The sequence below is a fragment of the Talpa occidentalis genome, unplaced genomic scaffold, assembly GCF_014898055.3.
Source record: "Talpa occidentalis isolate TD23 unplaced genomic scaffold, MPIMG_talOcc4v2.1 talOcc4.9, whole genome shotgun sequence".
Taxonomy (NCBI): domain Eukaryota; kingdom Metazoa; phylum Chordata; class Mammalia; order Eulipotyphla; family Talpidae; genus Talpa; species Talpa occidentalis.
The window spans coordinates 80,678,485-80,694,325 of NW_023605305.1; the positions used below are offsets into that span (position 1 = coordinate 80,678,485).

The window sequence follows — 15,841 nt, forward strand, 5'->3', positions numbered from 1 at the left end:
CTCTCAACCAATGCTGATGTTAATCACAAAATAGTCCCCTTTCATAGGACCACTGCATCAGAGTAAGTCCTACATGGTGCAAAAGTACCAAATGACCAGTAAATTCTACCCATCTATGCTTCTTCCACAAAAGACAGTAGTTTAAACACACCATCAGGGCCTCCCTGGGGGTGCAGGTGGTTGAGCACAGCGCTACAAAGCTGTTCACAGCCTCTGCAGTGCCGGTTCGATTCCCGCCGGCCTTGAAGCAACCCACATGGCGAGCAGAACTCTCCTGTCTCGCCCACTGCTCCCCTCAGCAGTGTATTTTGTCAGTCTGCCTGTTCTGTTCCCCACTCTACCTCTGGTGAATCCTCTCACCCTCCCGTGCATCTGGCCTGTACCCCAGTTCTTGTATAAATAAAATAAATTGTTTAAAAAAAAAAACACACCATCAAAAATTTTTCAACAGATACATGATTAAATAAATATAGCAAAACATTATAGTATCCAGGTGGTAGGTGTGCAGGGTATTCATTACACAATTCCTTCAACTTTTCGGTATGTTTAAAATGGTGGGGGGTAAAGACTACCAAAAAACAACTCACAAGTCAGACCAAAATTTTGCTTCCTTAGGCAACTAGATGATACCAAACTTAATCTGTAACTTCAGCATTGTAAAGATACACATGATAATTTTTTTTCAATTTTATATAAGACCAAAATTTGGCCCCATCAGAAAATGCTTTAGCTAGCTATTGGGAATAGCTTTGAATAAAACTTTTATTTACCAACGTTAGCCAGCTGAGGAAACTGCAAAGCTAATATAAACACTCCCAGAAGCAGGAGGGGGAAAGCTCTAAATAGTCAGAATATGTATGACTACTTGTATATAATGAAGACTAGGTAAGGACAGAAATATGACAAAGTCAATCACTTTATGTACCACAAGGAGTCTTTGTGGTAAACAGAATATTATCTTGACCTCCTATAACATATAAGAAAGTAATTAAAGGGTCAGTAGTTCCTCAGAGGCAGTTTGTAAAAAATTGTAAACTCCTATAACTGGCAAGCAGTAAGATATACTTTTCAATTTTGTAGATTAAAACACAAAGGCTACATGTCCACAGAATAGTTAAGAGTGGAAAAGCCAAGTTTTGCCAAGAAAGTGGAAGAACTAGAATTCTCATGACTGCTGATGGGAACATAAAGTAAAAATAACCTGGTAGTTAATTATAAAGTTAAATATATATTTAACATATGACTGAACAATTCCATTCCTAGGTTATTTACCTAAGACTAATCACAACATGTTCATGGAACCTTTATCCATGGCAGACCAAATATCTATCAAAAGGTGAAGAGATATGCAAATTATGGCATATTCATGCAATGGCGTATTACTCACCAATAAAAAGGACCTAACTACTAATATCTGCAACAACATGAATGGATCTCAAAAACATACTAAGCATCAGAAGTGAGAAGATTCCAATTATTTGAAGTTCCAAAACAGACAAAACTATAGTGGTAGAAATCAGATCAGTGGTTGTCTGTAGGAAGGAGGATGAGTATTGAATATAGAGGAACACTAGGAAGCTTTCTGAAGTGATGGCAGTGTTCTGTATCTTGATCAGGGTGGTGGTGAAACAGGTCTAAACTTTTTTTGGTCAAACCTTAGACACTACACTTAAAATGTGTACAGCCAAGTTTTGATTGTATCTAAAACTTTAATAAAGTTGATTTAAAAATAAAAATTATTACATAATATCCTCACTTATGAGAATAGTAGTCCATCACAGACTGAAACAGACCCTATTCTACTAAATTACCCTTCTTTTTTTTTTTGCTTCTATAAAACAATGTTATGAAAATCCTAGTAAATTAATCTATACACATATCTACAGCATGAAATTATTGATATTTAATGGATAAAACACATCCTCTTTCTTCACCACCCACATCTTCATGAAAAATAAACTAAGCCTTTGATATTTCTAAGTTTTACAAGCCTATTTCACACAAGTACGGAAGATAAAGTAAAGCCAGAGCAAGCTAGTTTTATACCGACTACTGACTTGGCTTTATATACTAATCTTCTATAAACAACAGGACAAATGTTTTGAACCAAGCATAGTTAAAAATCTCCACAACAGGGGCCTCCCCGGTGGCGCAGCGGTTGAGCGCTGGGTTGCGAAGCTGCCCGCGGCCTCAGCGGCGCCGGTTCGATCCCCGGCTGCTCCCCGGCCACCAGAGGAGGGTCCCACATGGCGTGCAGACCTCTCCTGCCGCCCGCTGCTCCCCTCAGCAGTGTACTTCAGTCCTTCTGCCTGCTCTGCTCCCCGTTCTGGCTCTGGTGAATTCTCTCATCCTCCCGCGCTTCTGACTGTACCCAGTGCATGTATAAACAAAACAAACAAACAAACCAGCAAACAAATAAATAAATAAAATAAAAGCATGCCTCTAAAAAAAAAAAAAAAAAAAAAAAAAAAAAATCTCCACAACAGATAATAAAGTAACTAGAGAACAACATCTCTCTCATGTTTTATGCTTTAACCTGAGAGACAAGTTAAAACCAAACACAGGATTAAATACCATTATAGTGAATTACAAATATAATTCTGATTTTGTTTTTAGAGTCCTGAATTCCTCCTTAGATGTTAAAGCATTCAAGATAATAAACCATTTTCTTCTGACACTGTATTTGAAAAAAAATTGGTTCAGCCAAATATCTAACATTAAGAGAAACCTTTAAAGATACTTAAGTACATAAAGTACACGGACTAGGGGCCTCCCTTTGGCACAAGTGGTTAAGTCTTGGCACCGTGGGGCAGCCACTGCACCACGAGTTCAAACCCAGGCCAGGGAGCTGAGTTCAATCCCAGGCCAAGAAGCTGACCCACACAATGCAGCAGACCTCTCCAGCAGCAGATCACTCCCATCTACTCACTGCTCCCCTCAGCGATATGTTTCAGTCAATCCACCTGCTCTCTGCTCCCTACTGTCTAGAGTGAATCCTCTCACCACTCCCCTCCCCCACCTCTGGCCTACACCCCAGCTCTGTATGCATAAATAAAAAAAATAAATTAAAAAAAAAAGTTGTATAGTTCATATACTTTTTTTCTTTGGTCTTCCCAAAAAGAGGGGGAAATAACTAACTTATCAGATAAGTTGCTTACCATCACTGGAACTTTTTACCCTTGGCTGGTGTTCTAATCACAAAGAATCCTGCCTGAGGCAAAAAAAGTACAAATAAGACTCATCTGACTATCAACTTTAATGCCTCAAGCCAGAAGTGACAGGGTTTATTACCTGGAAATAATAACAGATTCTTCAAATCTTCTAATTTCAAGGGAATCTACAAAAGTATATTCATTTCTGAACAAATTAATCATATTTATGATTCAAGAAAATATATAATGAAACAGCTGTAAAATATTTTGGAAATATAAAATTATAATCAAGCTATTTAGAAGAAAAGTTCATTTGTTATCCGATAATTACCTTTAAGGTGAATGTAGCCATTTGTCCCCAAGAATAAAAAAAAAAAACTTGTTCATTTCTTTTAGAATACCACATTCCAATCGTAGAATTTTAAAACAGCTTCCTGCACTAAAATTAATAAGGCCATAAACCTGAGTTCCAAACTGCCAGGACAAACCAAGTTTGGACCTACGGTTCTGTTATAATTGATGGGACCCTTTCATTTTCTGAAGAGTCTTGGTTTGAGTGATAAAATCCTCTTAGTTTTAGTGTATTTTATGTCTGGGAAACAAGGCAAGGGCACAAAAGTACTAATGGGGACTTTGAAGAATTGCTCTAAATTTGTTCATCTGATGGGAAGGAGGTAGAAAGAGGAGGATGGATGAGGTTAAAGCCGAGGCTGAGGCTTCAATCTTTACCTCCCCAGCAAACCCCATTCTGGTTAGGTACCTTCCCTGGGTTTGCTCCAGGACTGAAATGATCTGTCAATCTGCTAGATTCCACAAGGACTACATGTTATTCAGCTTTCTAAACCTGGAGTCTAATAGCGTATTTGTCACAAAGTAAGTATGCATTAAATTTTTTACTGAATGAATGAAAAAAATTAAGGTTAACATGCAACTGTAGTAATGGCTTTTCTTTCATGCATTTCCATAATTTCACTCCTTATTTTTAACTTTTACACTGGTTTCACTGTACTAAAAATACTATGCAAGCTCTACATATTTCAAACTTTAGTGTTAGCGATCATTTTGCTCTCTAGTATGGAAGGCTTGAAATAAGGCTTAAAAAGAAAGTATGGTGATCAATTATGTAAGCAACTTCAAAGTGAAGCTTTTATTCAAATATTTGGAAAATAAAAGTGAGGAATTGTTTTATTAGTCACTATAAATCAATGTATGTATGGACATTAAGCCCAAGGATAGCAAAATGAAGAAGAAATCAAAATGTTGACATTTTAAAAACAAGCCTTTATTTCCACTGAATTCTGGGAATAATCTATTGTAATTGCACTGCTTCATCTCATGAAAACTAAATACACCACACTTAGTATAAAAACATATAATTGCAATGGATTTCCTCAGGAGATAAAGGCTAAAGAATTACCAGTAAGGGTGGTCTCCCTGGTGGCGCAAGGGGTTAAGCACTGCACTATGAAGCAATCTGCAGCCTCAGCAGCATGAGTTCAATCCCCTGGCCAGCCAGGGAGCAACCCACATGACGCAGCAGACCTCTCCTGTCTCGCCTGCTGCTCCCCTCAGTCAGTATGCCTTTTCTGTTCCCCACTCTGTCTTTAGTGAATCCTCTCACCCACCCGCACCGCTGGCCTGTACCCCAGCTCTTGTATGCATAAATAAATAAATCTTTAAAAAAAAAAAAAAAGAATTACCAGTAAGGTCTTATAGGACATTTTGCTTGGTATCAGTTTTTGTCTTTAAAAAACTTGATGCTGCATACATTGTGCAAAAATGAAAAATGTAAAAACTATATAAAAATTAAAAAAAAACGAGCATAAAACAACTTTATGGTTCTATTCAAACATAAGGCTGATGGTTGTAAGGGGTTACTTCACACTGTGGGAACAATGAATGTTAGAGATGAGTAAGAAAGTGGCTAATAAGCATAATGGCTTCCCTAGCCTAACTCACTCACTTCCCTCCTAGGGACACTATTTTTGAGGGACCCTCACTAACTCATTCATCAGCAAAACAGTCTGTGCTAAATCATTTCCCAACACCAACTTAGTGCTGGAATATCTACTACATTTTGAACCACTGCCTACATGGCTAGTTTCAATGCAACCCCCAAAAGTTTCCAATTTGGAATATTGATCAAGTTAATTAAGTAAAATCCAGCTTCATCAACAATCTTAGTTTGCAAAAGAGGTAAATTATCAAAGAGGGAATCTTAATTTTTTAAGGTTCTATTTCACTACTATTGTAACAGGATGGTGCCCAGGAAAAGGGGAGGTTCCAGGTTCCCTGCCCCACCCAAGGGAGGGTGGAGCTGAGCAGGGAAGAGGCTGGAGAGGAGACAGCATAAGGGAGGAAGCAGGATAGAGAGCAAGGAGGAGACCTGGAGGAGGCACACAGAGCAGAGTTCTGAACTGGTTGAAACAGATGTGGGTGAAAAACCTGTGGGTAGGTTAACAATGGCAGCTTTTATCTTGATTTTGCTCTTTTCCTTCCAGACTTGTCTAGCTGTTTCTGACCCCTTTCTACGGGTCCCCGAAGGTATTTTAGACTTGTACCACTTTCAGGCCTTGCTCTGGGGCAACCCCATTTGGGTAGACTTTTACCCACGAGGGGATGGGTAACTTTGGGTACTTGATTTAGAAACTGTATTCTTTGTCTTTTCTGTATTATTCACTAATTGTATTAAAGTTCCTTTCCATTAAAGGACTTACATGTTTTGTCTTGATGCGGCAGATGGCAGAACCTATTTAGAGCAGGCAGGTTTGGGGTTCTGGGGTGCCCTTCTCCCTGCCCTATATCACTTTCTGAATTACTACTTAATGCAATTAAAAGCATGATTCCTCATGTGATCTGGTAAGATTGTTTTGGTGACAGCCTAGACCCTGAATCCCAATACCCATTTCCTAAATACCCAGTCACAGAGGTACTATACCTGAGTGTGAACAGAAATGTCTATCACTACCACTGAGCGTGCAAAGAGCTCAAAATACCTTGATTTATTAAAGATAGCCTCTAAATACTAATAATGAGATATACTTTTGAAACACGGCCCTTTAGCAATTAAACACCACCCTTAATCCAAATTAAATTTGGGCAATTTCTCTTGGAAACTAAGGAATAGACTAGTTTCGTAAATTGTAGTGTATTTCAACATACTGAAACAAGAAGGAAGGTTTAAGACCTTTTCTGCGTCAGCAATATAAATCTGAGATGCAGTATGTAACTCATAAAAGAAACTTCAGTGTCACATTTCCTTGACTTCAAAACACCAAGTAGAGAGAACAAGTCATTGCTATTTCTAAGCAAAGATAGATGCAGGCTACTTATCTTGAGAAAACAGAGCTAAAAGCAGTTCTTAGCCCTACCAGTATCAAAATGACCACACTAATGGGTAAAAAGAACTAAGTAACCCACAACTCAGAAGACAAACTATACACTTTGCAAATCACAGACTTTATACATGATTGAACTCATCCACAAAAGTTTCCAAAACTTTTAATAGATTTTCCATGATCGCCAAATATTAAATCAATCAATTTCCCATCTTTTAAAAACATAATAAGCAAAACCAAAACTAGACAATCACAGATATAAAAGTACCGCAACACTGAGGGGGAGGAAGAGACAGTTTCCTAGTTAATCTCCTTGGATAGTTCTGCAAGAGTAATCAGCCTCTTGAGCAGCTGGGAGAACATCCACACAAGCAGCTGACTCTCTGCAGACTGTTCTGTACTTTTCCAAAGAGAAGTAAATGAATTACTTGTGCTTCAAGTCCATAGAATACATAGATGTGTCATCTAATCTTGCTCTGAGGCCTGACACAAGAATCTGTAATTCCAGATAGCTTAAGCAAAAACAAATCATTTTTAAATAATGTTTTTATAACAATGAAAGTTCACTGAGGTAAGTACACATAAGCATATTCAAATACAGCTCTTCACTCTGCAACTTTCATACCATACAGATAGGTGTATCTCCTCAACCATTATGAGAACCTTAGTTAGCAGAGCACAGTAAGTAATAAAAGAGACAGCCAAATGATAGACAGCATGCACATAAACACATCACAAAATTCAAAGCTGAAGTACCCCTCAGAGCAGAGAGAGAAGACAAAAACTCACTCTGGCCACCACCAATCCTTTAACTTATTTGAAGGGTCGTTATATGAACTATTTTAAAAGTAGACTGCAGATCTAAACCTTAGCACTATATTAAGTTCGCTGTCTCTTCAGTCCCCTTAAGCACCAACAAGTAGCTTCAAGATAAAAGATTTAAACTAAAAGAGGCATCTTCAGATCAAGCCTATCAACTTGGAGGGAAGTACAGCCAAAACAGAATCTCACACATAGGGCAAAGAGCACAAGTGAGCCTGCAGTACCTTAAGATGCAAACTTAGCAACTATGAACACAACAGTAACTAATAAAACAGGGAAATGAATTATCTGAGAAGCGAGAGCGGACTGTGAAGTAAAATACATATACAAATTAAAGGCAACCAGCTCCCACCAGCTGTTCCCAGTTCTGGATGTTAGAGCTTAGTTGTTCTTAAATCCCTTCTTTATATAGTACAAGACAGCCCAAGAGACTAGATGCTCTGAAATTCTTCTAATTCTCAAAGTGATTTTCCTGTTTGGCCTTGAAAAGGTTATTCAACTCTTTGGGTAAATAATTAAACAAAAACTTAACTCATAAAAAGCTCTAGATATTAATGTATATACACTCAACTGTATCTTACTTCAAGAAGACAATAAAATCCAATTTACTTAGCATTGTATTCAAAGCCTTTTTTGATCAAGCACAAAGGTCTACAAATAGCAACTCTAAATTTCTTGTTACCCTAAGACCTTTTCACATCCTCCCCCACTTGATCATGTAGTTTCCTCAGTCTATAGACTCATTCCCCCTTCTCTGCCTCCTGAAATTATACCTGCCCTTCAATCACAGTTTAAAGCCTTCTCTTACCTGTCTACCCACCATTTTTCTCAAGCATAGTCACTCTCTCCCAATCCCCATCATGTTTTTTGTTTATCTCCATCACTACATTTTTGCTTTACAGAGTAAATGGTTTACCTGTACCTTCCTATGCCATGTAAACTTCTCAAGGGCAAGAGTGACTCATATAAGCATAACAGCACTTTGCAGAGTTTGTGCTTAATTATGGAACCAGACTGAATATGAGGTGGTATTAGTGGGCCAACATTAGAAAAGTCATGCCCTAAATCATTGTTTTTCAGATAGTGGATTACAGCTTAATGTGTCATAAAAGTAATGTAGTGGGCCACTATTAGCATTCAAAAAACAAAACAAGGGCCTCCCAGGTGGCGCAGCAGTTGAGCGCTGGGTTGCAAAGCTGCCCGCAGCCTCTGTGGCGCCGGTTCAATCCCCACTTGCTCCCCGGCCATCTGAGGAGGGTCCCACATGATGCGCAGACCTCTCCTGCCGCCCGCTGCTCCCCTCAGCAGTGTACTTCGGTCCTTATGCCTGCTCTGCTCCCCGCTCTGGCTCTGGTGAATTCTCTCACCCTCCTGCACTTCTGACTGTACCCAGTGCTTGTATAAATAAATAAATAAATCTTTAAAAAAAAAAAATCCCTTACCCCCCCCTCCTAACATTGAACAGACTGAAAATTACCAGTGTGTATGATACTATCAAAAACAGTTTTGTGAAACCTCTCAGGTGTTTTGTTTTTGGGGGGTACTTAGCTTGTAACATAAAATGTATCTATAACTGGGCTGCAATTAAAAAAATATTTTTAAACTGCTTAGGTACTGATTTCCAAATATGGGCTGGAATTGTACCACTTACTAGATTGCCCAAGTGAAGTACAGAAGTCATCTATTTAGATGGCTGATAGCTGAAGAGCAGAATGACTTAACTGGCTCTAACCTAAACCACCACAAGAGCCTTTGGGTCAGTAATGTCATCATCTAACAAAAGAACTCACCACAGGTCATGCTTCCAAAGCACTGTGCAGTGATGGTAAATTCTAAATGTTTACTTGTCAGTTGAGTCTCTATGCTTATCTACCAGATCATAAGAATTATTCCCAATGGGACATATCTTTAAAAATAATTATGCTTTGGGCCTCCCCGTTGGCGCAGCGGTTGAGCGCTGGGTTGCGAAGCTGCCCGCGGCCTCTGCAGCACCAGTTCAATCCCCGGCTGCTCCCCGGCCACCGGAGGAGGGTCCCACATGGCGCGCAGACCTCTCCTGCCGCCCGCTGCTCCCCTTAGCAGTGTACTTCGGTCCGTCTGCCTGCTCTGCTCCCCGCTCTGGTGAGTTCTCTCAACCTCCCGCGCTTCTGACTGTACCCAGTGCTTGCATGCATAAATAAATAAATAAATAAATAAATCTTTAACAAAAAAAAAAAAAAATTATGCTTTAAAGCATGGTAACAAACCCTCACCTGAAACAAACTACAGTGATAGCTAGAAAGAAAACTGTTCTTCACTTATATGACCCAGACAACCTACATATTATTAAAAAAAGATCTTTTCCTGGTAACACAGTTGTGGAAAATTTTTATTTTTTTAAGTTTTATTGATTTGGGGCCTCCCTGGTGGTGCAAGAGATTAAGTCTCAGCCCCATGAAACTATCAGCAGGCAGCCACTGCGGCATGAGTTCGATCCCCCGCCAGGGAGATAACCCACATGGCGCAGGAGACCTTTCCTGTCTCACCCACTACTCCCCTCAGGAGTATATTTCAGTCAGTCTGCCTGTTGTGCTCCCACTCTGTTTCAGGTTAATCCTCTCAACCCCCACCACCTCTGGCCTACACTCCAGCTCTTGTATGCATAAATACATAAGTCTTTAAAAAAAAGCTTTATTGATTTGCCATTAGTTTATAGTGGAAATGATTCCTAGGGGAAAGTGATGCTATTTTCAAATTTAGCTTGCCATTTCAGCTTTGTATGGAATTTAAACTACTTCTTTGGGTTAAAAGTGTGATTGGCATGCTCTCTTCACTGATAACCAATTGAGAAAAACATCAACAATAAGGGCAAAGAATGAGTGTTTTGATCTCCTGCCTCCTAGCCAATTCAACAATCAGAGTATGGTAAAGATGTAAGACAGTTATATTTCATAACAACAGAACCAAAGCTCAACTGCCATTCAAGTTCACAGAGAGGTAACTGAATTTTAAGATTTTTTAAGAGACTATTCACAATAATAACAGTTGTCTACTAAAAGTAAAGTGCAACTGAGAAAATAAATGGAAGATATACTGGATTTAGAATCCAGGGATGTGGGTGTAAGTCTGGTTAACATTCCTTAGTACAACACTCAGTATCCTCTCTTATTTATAAAATAAGGATAACATGCATACATACATTCAATCAGTGAGTATTTACTGAATCACATTTCTAGGTGTCACTAGACTAGGAAAACAATGTATACAGTCCCCCTGCCCTCAAGGAACTTGTACTTTCCCTCCTTTCCAGGTTGTTGTGAAGATCAAATGTAAAAACCCTGTGCAAACCGTAACACACTGTACACACTGCAAAGCTGAACAACAATTATTATTACTATTAACTTGTTCTACCTCTTAACCATTCATCTTTATTACAACAGCTTAGCAAGACTCAATACCTTGCTACTAAACTGATTTTCCAAAGGGCTGGAGCTCAGAAGCCTAACAAAAATCACAATTTGTCATTATAATTCTTAATTTATGACTCTCAAATGAACTAAGAACCCAAGGCCTATAATTTTCAGTGCTGCTCCAGATACAAGTTAGTATGTGGGCTGCATGACCCACACAGAGCAAGGGAGTAAAAAATTACAATTCCTAGGTCCCGAGTAAGATTTACTAAATCATACTCCTCAAAGGGTGAGTCTGAGAATCTATACTTTTGATGAGCACACCTGATGAATCTTATGGTCACTAAAGTTTGAGAATCACTACACAAAAATTTCCTTTCATCAAAAACACCATTTCCCAAATCTACCTAAAAAATCTGAGCCAAGTAGAATTCAGCTAAAATTGAGAAAGCAACTCTTTAAAAAGATACTTAGTCAATGTTACATGACATTCAACTTGTAAAAATACTTCTTATGGCATCCATCTTTCACATATAATGAAACAAAGAAGAATGCCCACCACGTATTCCTAGGTTACTAAAATTAAACTTTCAACTGATAAGTATCAGTCTTCTTGACTATAAGACATCAGATATTAATTTTTCATATAGTTTAATTCTAACAAGGGAAAGTTGATGGGTATACCAGGTGGCCATCGAGGAAAAACACAAACGCTCTGTCTAGCACAAATGTATTATGATCTTGAGTGCTTACAAGCCAAACTTAGGGGTTCATTCTTAAATAAAGACCACACTCTCCAAACAACAAAGAGACAAAACAAATTAGACAAAGAACAAATCTAGTCTCTCAAAAACATAGAGATGGTACCATCTCCACAGCCACTGCACATTTAAACCCCTCTAATGGCATCTCTCAAGAAATCAATCAAGAGTCCTTGGAACTACTTTAACCTTAAGAAAACTAACAAGTCAAATGTTACTTCACATATTATATAATTAATGCAAAGACATATTTATTTTGGTCCTATTTGTTGAAAACATCCATCTCTCGTTAGCCTTCAGGTGTATACACATCAAAAGATAGACACTCAAAATGTGTCACTCTGGGAAAAATTATAAGGTAGAGATTACGGTTGCTTGTCGAGAAAACCTTCCATCTGCAGTAGAAGTCAGAGCCCAGAGGGCTTGTTCATACTGTAGTACAAAGATCTGAAACATCTCTTTCCCAAACCAGTTAGAAACTAGTCTACTTGAAGGGAGAAAGGACAAACTGAACCACACTGATTTTGTTTAACTACTATTCCAAGATTCAGTGAGGACTGTGCCTTGGTAAGCAGACTACCAAAAAAAAAAAATAAAACCACAAACACAAAGAAATTGATGTTCTTACTTTGGTCCAAATTTGTATTCCCTTAATTTCAAAGTTACTCTGTTCTTTCACACCTTTATCAGTCGTATAAAGAGCTGTACTATATAAAAATTGGGATAACATAATTTCGTAGAGGATGAAAGAATCTAAAATAAGACGTGTAGGTTAAATAGCAATTTTCAAGGTCTAAATATCCACCTCTGACTTGATACAAACTCTATACATTAGTAATCTACCTGTGCCTAATCCTGATCCCATTTAGCACTTCATTAACATGCAAAGGTTTCCTGGGACAAGAAAGAGCATAACTTAAAGAATTGGGGGTGGGGGGAGCCTCTATGTAGTGTTGCCTAGAGAATGCTTTAAGAAAATTAACAACTACCTAAAATCAAAATAAGTAGCAGACACAAGTATCCCTCAAGTCTCCTGTCTATTTGGATGCTGATATCCCCCTCCAACTTGAAAATCTAAGAAGATACAGACTTTGGAAGAAGGAAAAGAAAAAGAAACTGCACAGATGAGGTCTCAAGGGATTTATCAACTAGCACAGTTCTGCATTGCAACTATCACTATTTCCACTATAGTGGCAGAGACACTTCAAAGATGGGAAAATCAAAATGCAGCTGTAAAGTGACAAACCAATGCCAAGATGTCTGATCATCACAACTTTTCAGAGAAAGGTTCTCCAAGCAAAGAGTGTGTTTTTGCCCTCCCCACTAAAAGATACAAAGCTCTCTATTTACCACTAAGGATGTGCCAAAATGTAATGTCTTTTTATTTTTATTTTTTTTTTAGGAGGAATGGGCCTAGATTGGAATCCTGGGCCTCTTAAGTCCTTCTACCTGCCCTAGGTGATCTTCCGAGGCCTTCTTTCTCCTTTACAGTACTAAGTTTATGTCTCAGTACTACTATAAAAACCACAATAGAAGCAAGAAGTCAGCAGCTATATTAGTCAAGATATATACATGTGTATCTATATTTGCAATGGTAGATCACATTAGCTGTAACTATCTGCAGAATTATTTGTCTCAGTTTAGTTGCTTTAGCTCCTGTAAAGAGTAAATAATTGGGAATTTCACAATGAATTTATAATTCTAAGTAAATATATTAGTTTTACTAAATTTAAAAGTAAGCCAAGAGCTGAATCCAAAGTTAACTTCTAAAGATAAAGACAACCAATCGCAGGAGCATCTATTAGAAGGGTACACCAGTCACAGACTGTGTTATCTAAAAAGAACACAATTAGGTGACCAGGTGAAAAGCAAAAGGTCACTATTATCTGAATACCCTGCTCCCCAAAAGATCAGGTATATATAGCCAAAGCATACTAGAAAAGACTATACAGGATATTAATGGGGGAGGAGGGAGCATCTATTTACAGAAAGGACAGAGGAAAGGTATACAATTTTCAATCACTTGCTTTGGTGAGATACTCCTCCTTCAGGTGGAAGGGAAGAGGAAACAGTGGACACCATAGAATAAGACTATCAAGAATAAGGGCAGGGGACCTAAGATGAATAAAGAGGGATCCACACCTCTACAACCCAGATATTTCAAGATACTATCCCATTTGACAGACCCTGGCTAAAACTCTTTTAGTAGAGAAGACTGAAGAATTAAAATATCATTTATTTCAAAAACAGAGTTCATGAGGGCAAATCCAAACACTAAGGGAAAGGGCAAAAGCGTGAAAAACAGACATACAAGATAGACTCGGTAAAGAGAGAGACACAGGATTGAACGCTGCTAAGAATGGAGATTAAGTGACCATATATCCCCCACCAGGCAACCAGCAATCACTATACAAATCTTAATACAAAGTATAAAAACACAAATGTTAACACTTGGGTTAGAGCAGGGGAGGAGGTCTGCACAGAAATTGCAAGACAAGGCAGCATCCTGTCAGAGCGTTAGGGGATGAAGTGGGGAGGTGAGAAGGAAGGAGTAGGTAGGGGGAGGGACTGCAGCAGGGAAAGAGGATGGGTTGCAGCAGCAGGAGCCTAGGCAGACAAGGAAGGGGAGCAATCTAGAGGACAGGAGTGGATAAAGTCAAGGGTGGGATCACAAGAGGACAGAGCAGGAGAATGGAACCAGTATACCCTGAAAAAGAGGGGACAAAGACCCGATGGGGAGACTGTGAATTGGGGGGAAGTAGGAGGTTAACAACTCTACCATGAACCTGACAAGAAGTAGGAGGACCGTGCAGGAGTGAAAACAGGGGGGGGGGGGGGGGGGCAGAACAGGGATGCACTCAGAGCAATGTAGAGCTGGAGACACTGGACTCAGAACCACGGTGTAACAGGGGATGCCAGAGAAGAGTACCTGCAGTGCCCAAGACACCCACCTCCCCACAGAAAAAGCACCTAAGGGTCCATAAAGGAGGGACACCCAGAGCTTGAGCAAGGAGGGGAGGGAGACACAATAGGACAGAAAAACACACGGGGTGCTTAATGAAGCTTAAGCACACGGAGAAGGCAACTGGGGGAAGAGCGCGCGTGGAGGAGTGATGCGCCGGGAGGCAAAGTGGAGAGTAGCAGAGAGGTCCTGCCTACTTGGTCTAGAGGGCAGAAGGGACGGTCCACGGGAGCCGCGGGCAGTGGTGGCGAACGAGAAACTAGGATGCTAAGGACGAGAACTTGGGGAGGACACGACAGGGGACAGGGGTTGGGTCCGAAAGGGAGGCGCTGTCAGCGGGGAGCAGGCGGGGTCAGCACGCGCAGAGCCGGGCAGGCAGCGAGGCGCGGCCAGCAGCGCGCCACAGGGGGAGGCGGGGGGCAGCGAGGCAGCCACGGGAATGGGGGCAGGGACCCCAAGTGGGGACCTGAGGGAGGGAAGTGGGGGCAGCAGACGCCCGGGGAGGGACGGCCCCCCCCAGGGGGTGCGGGGCCTGAGGGAAGCGGGGGTCGGCGGGGCGGCTGAGGAGAGGCGCGGCCTGAGGGTGACAGGGGCGAGGGGCGATGCGGGGACAGGCGGGAGGGGCGGCGGTCAGCCCGGATACTCACACCTCCAGAATGCGGTCCCCCTTGCGCACCCCGGCCCGGTCGGCCGCCCCCCCGGCAGCACGGCGCTCACATGCTGCAGCGGCGCGTACAGCTCCCCGTTGATGCTCCGCAGTTGCCCGCCCTCGCTCACTTGGCCCCGCACGTTGAAGCCGTAGCCGGACTCGGACTTGACGATGCGCACGACCCGCGGGCCGCCGCCGCCTCCACCGCCGTTCCCGGCGCAGTGGAGCCCAGACCCCCCGCCGCCGCCGCCGCCGCCGCCGCCGCCGCCGCCGCCGTTCCTGTGAGGGGCTGAGGGGTGAATCCCTTCCCCGTCCTCGTCCGCCATCTTGCGAGCTAGCGAGCCGTCCCCCCGCCCCCCTACGCCTCCACTCCCTCCCCTCGCGCGCGCGCGCCCTGCCAGCAGCCGCGCGACCCCCGGCGCGCGCCCGCTCCGCCGCCCGCGGACTCCAGTCGGCCGAGGAGCGGCCGGCGGTGGTAGAAGGGGTGGCAGGGGGCGGAGAGAGAGCGAACGGTTGGGCACCGTGGAGCCTCTTGGGAGATGTAGTTTCTAGGTGGTGGGGGCGGGGAGGGGCTAGAGCCAGGCCGGAGCTGAGGTGATGCGACGCGATTGGGAGCAAAGCCTGCTGGGAGTTGTAGTTTGTCGTGTGTTGCGCTGAGGCATTTCATCTCTGGAAATACTAACCCAGCATGTGCCTGTGTGATTGAGCTGTTGACGTCGGCGAGGGTTTTGTTTTTTTTTTTTCCTTTTGATAGTCTATGGACACACT

General features: G+C 41.6%; 1 protein-coding gene across 1 annotated transcript in view; it reads right to left on the reverse strand.

Annotated features, from left to right (window-relative positions):
- SNX27 (sorting nexin 27) overlaps positions 1–15,399 on the reverse strand; it is an 81,549-nt gene extending 66,150 nt beyond the window's left edge. Inside the window, 2 exon segments of the mRNA XM_037501347.1 lie at positions 15,072–15,117; positions 15,120–15,399. Coding sequence (XP_037357244.1) covers positions 15,072–15,117; positions 15,120–15,399 — 326 coding nt within the window.
- Positions 15,400–15,841: the final 442 nt, after the last annotated feature.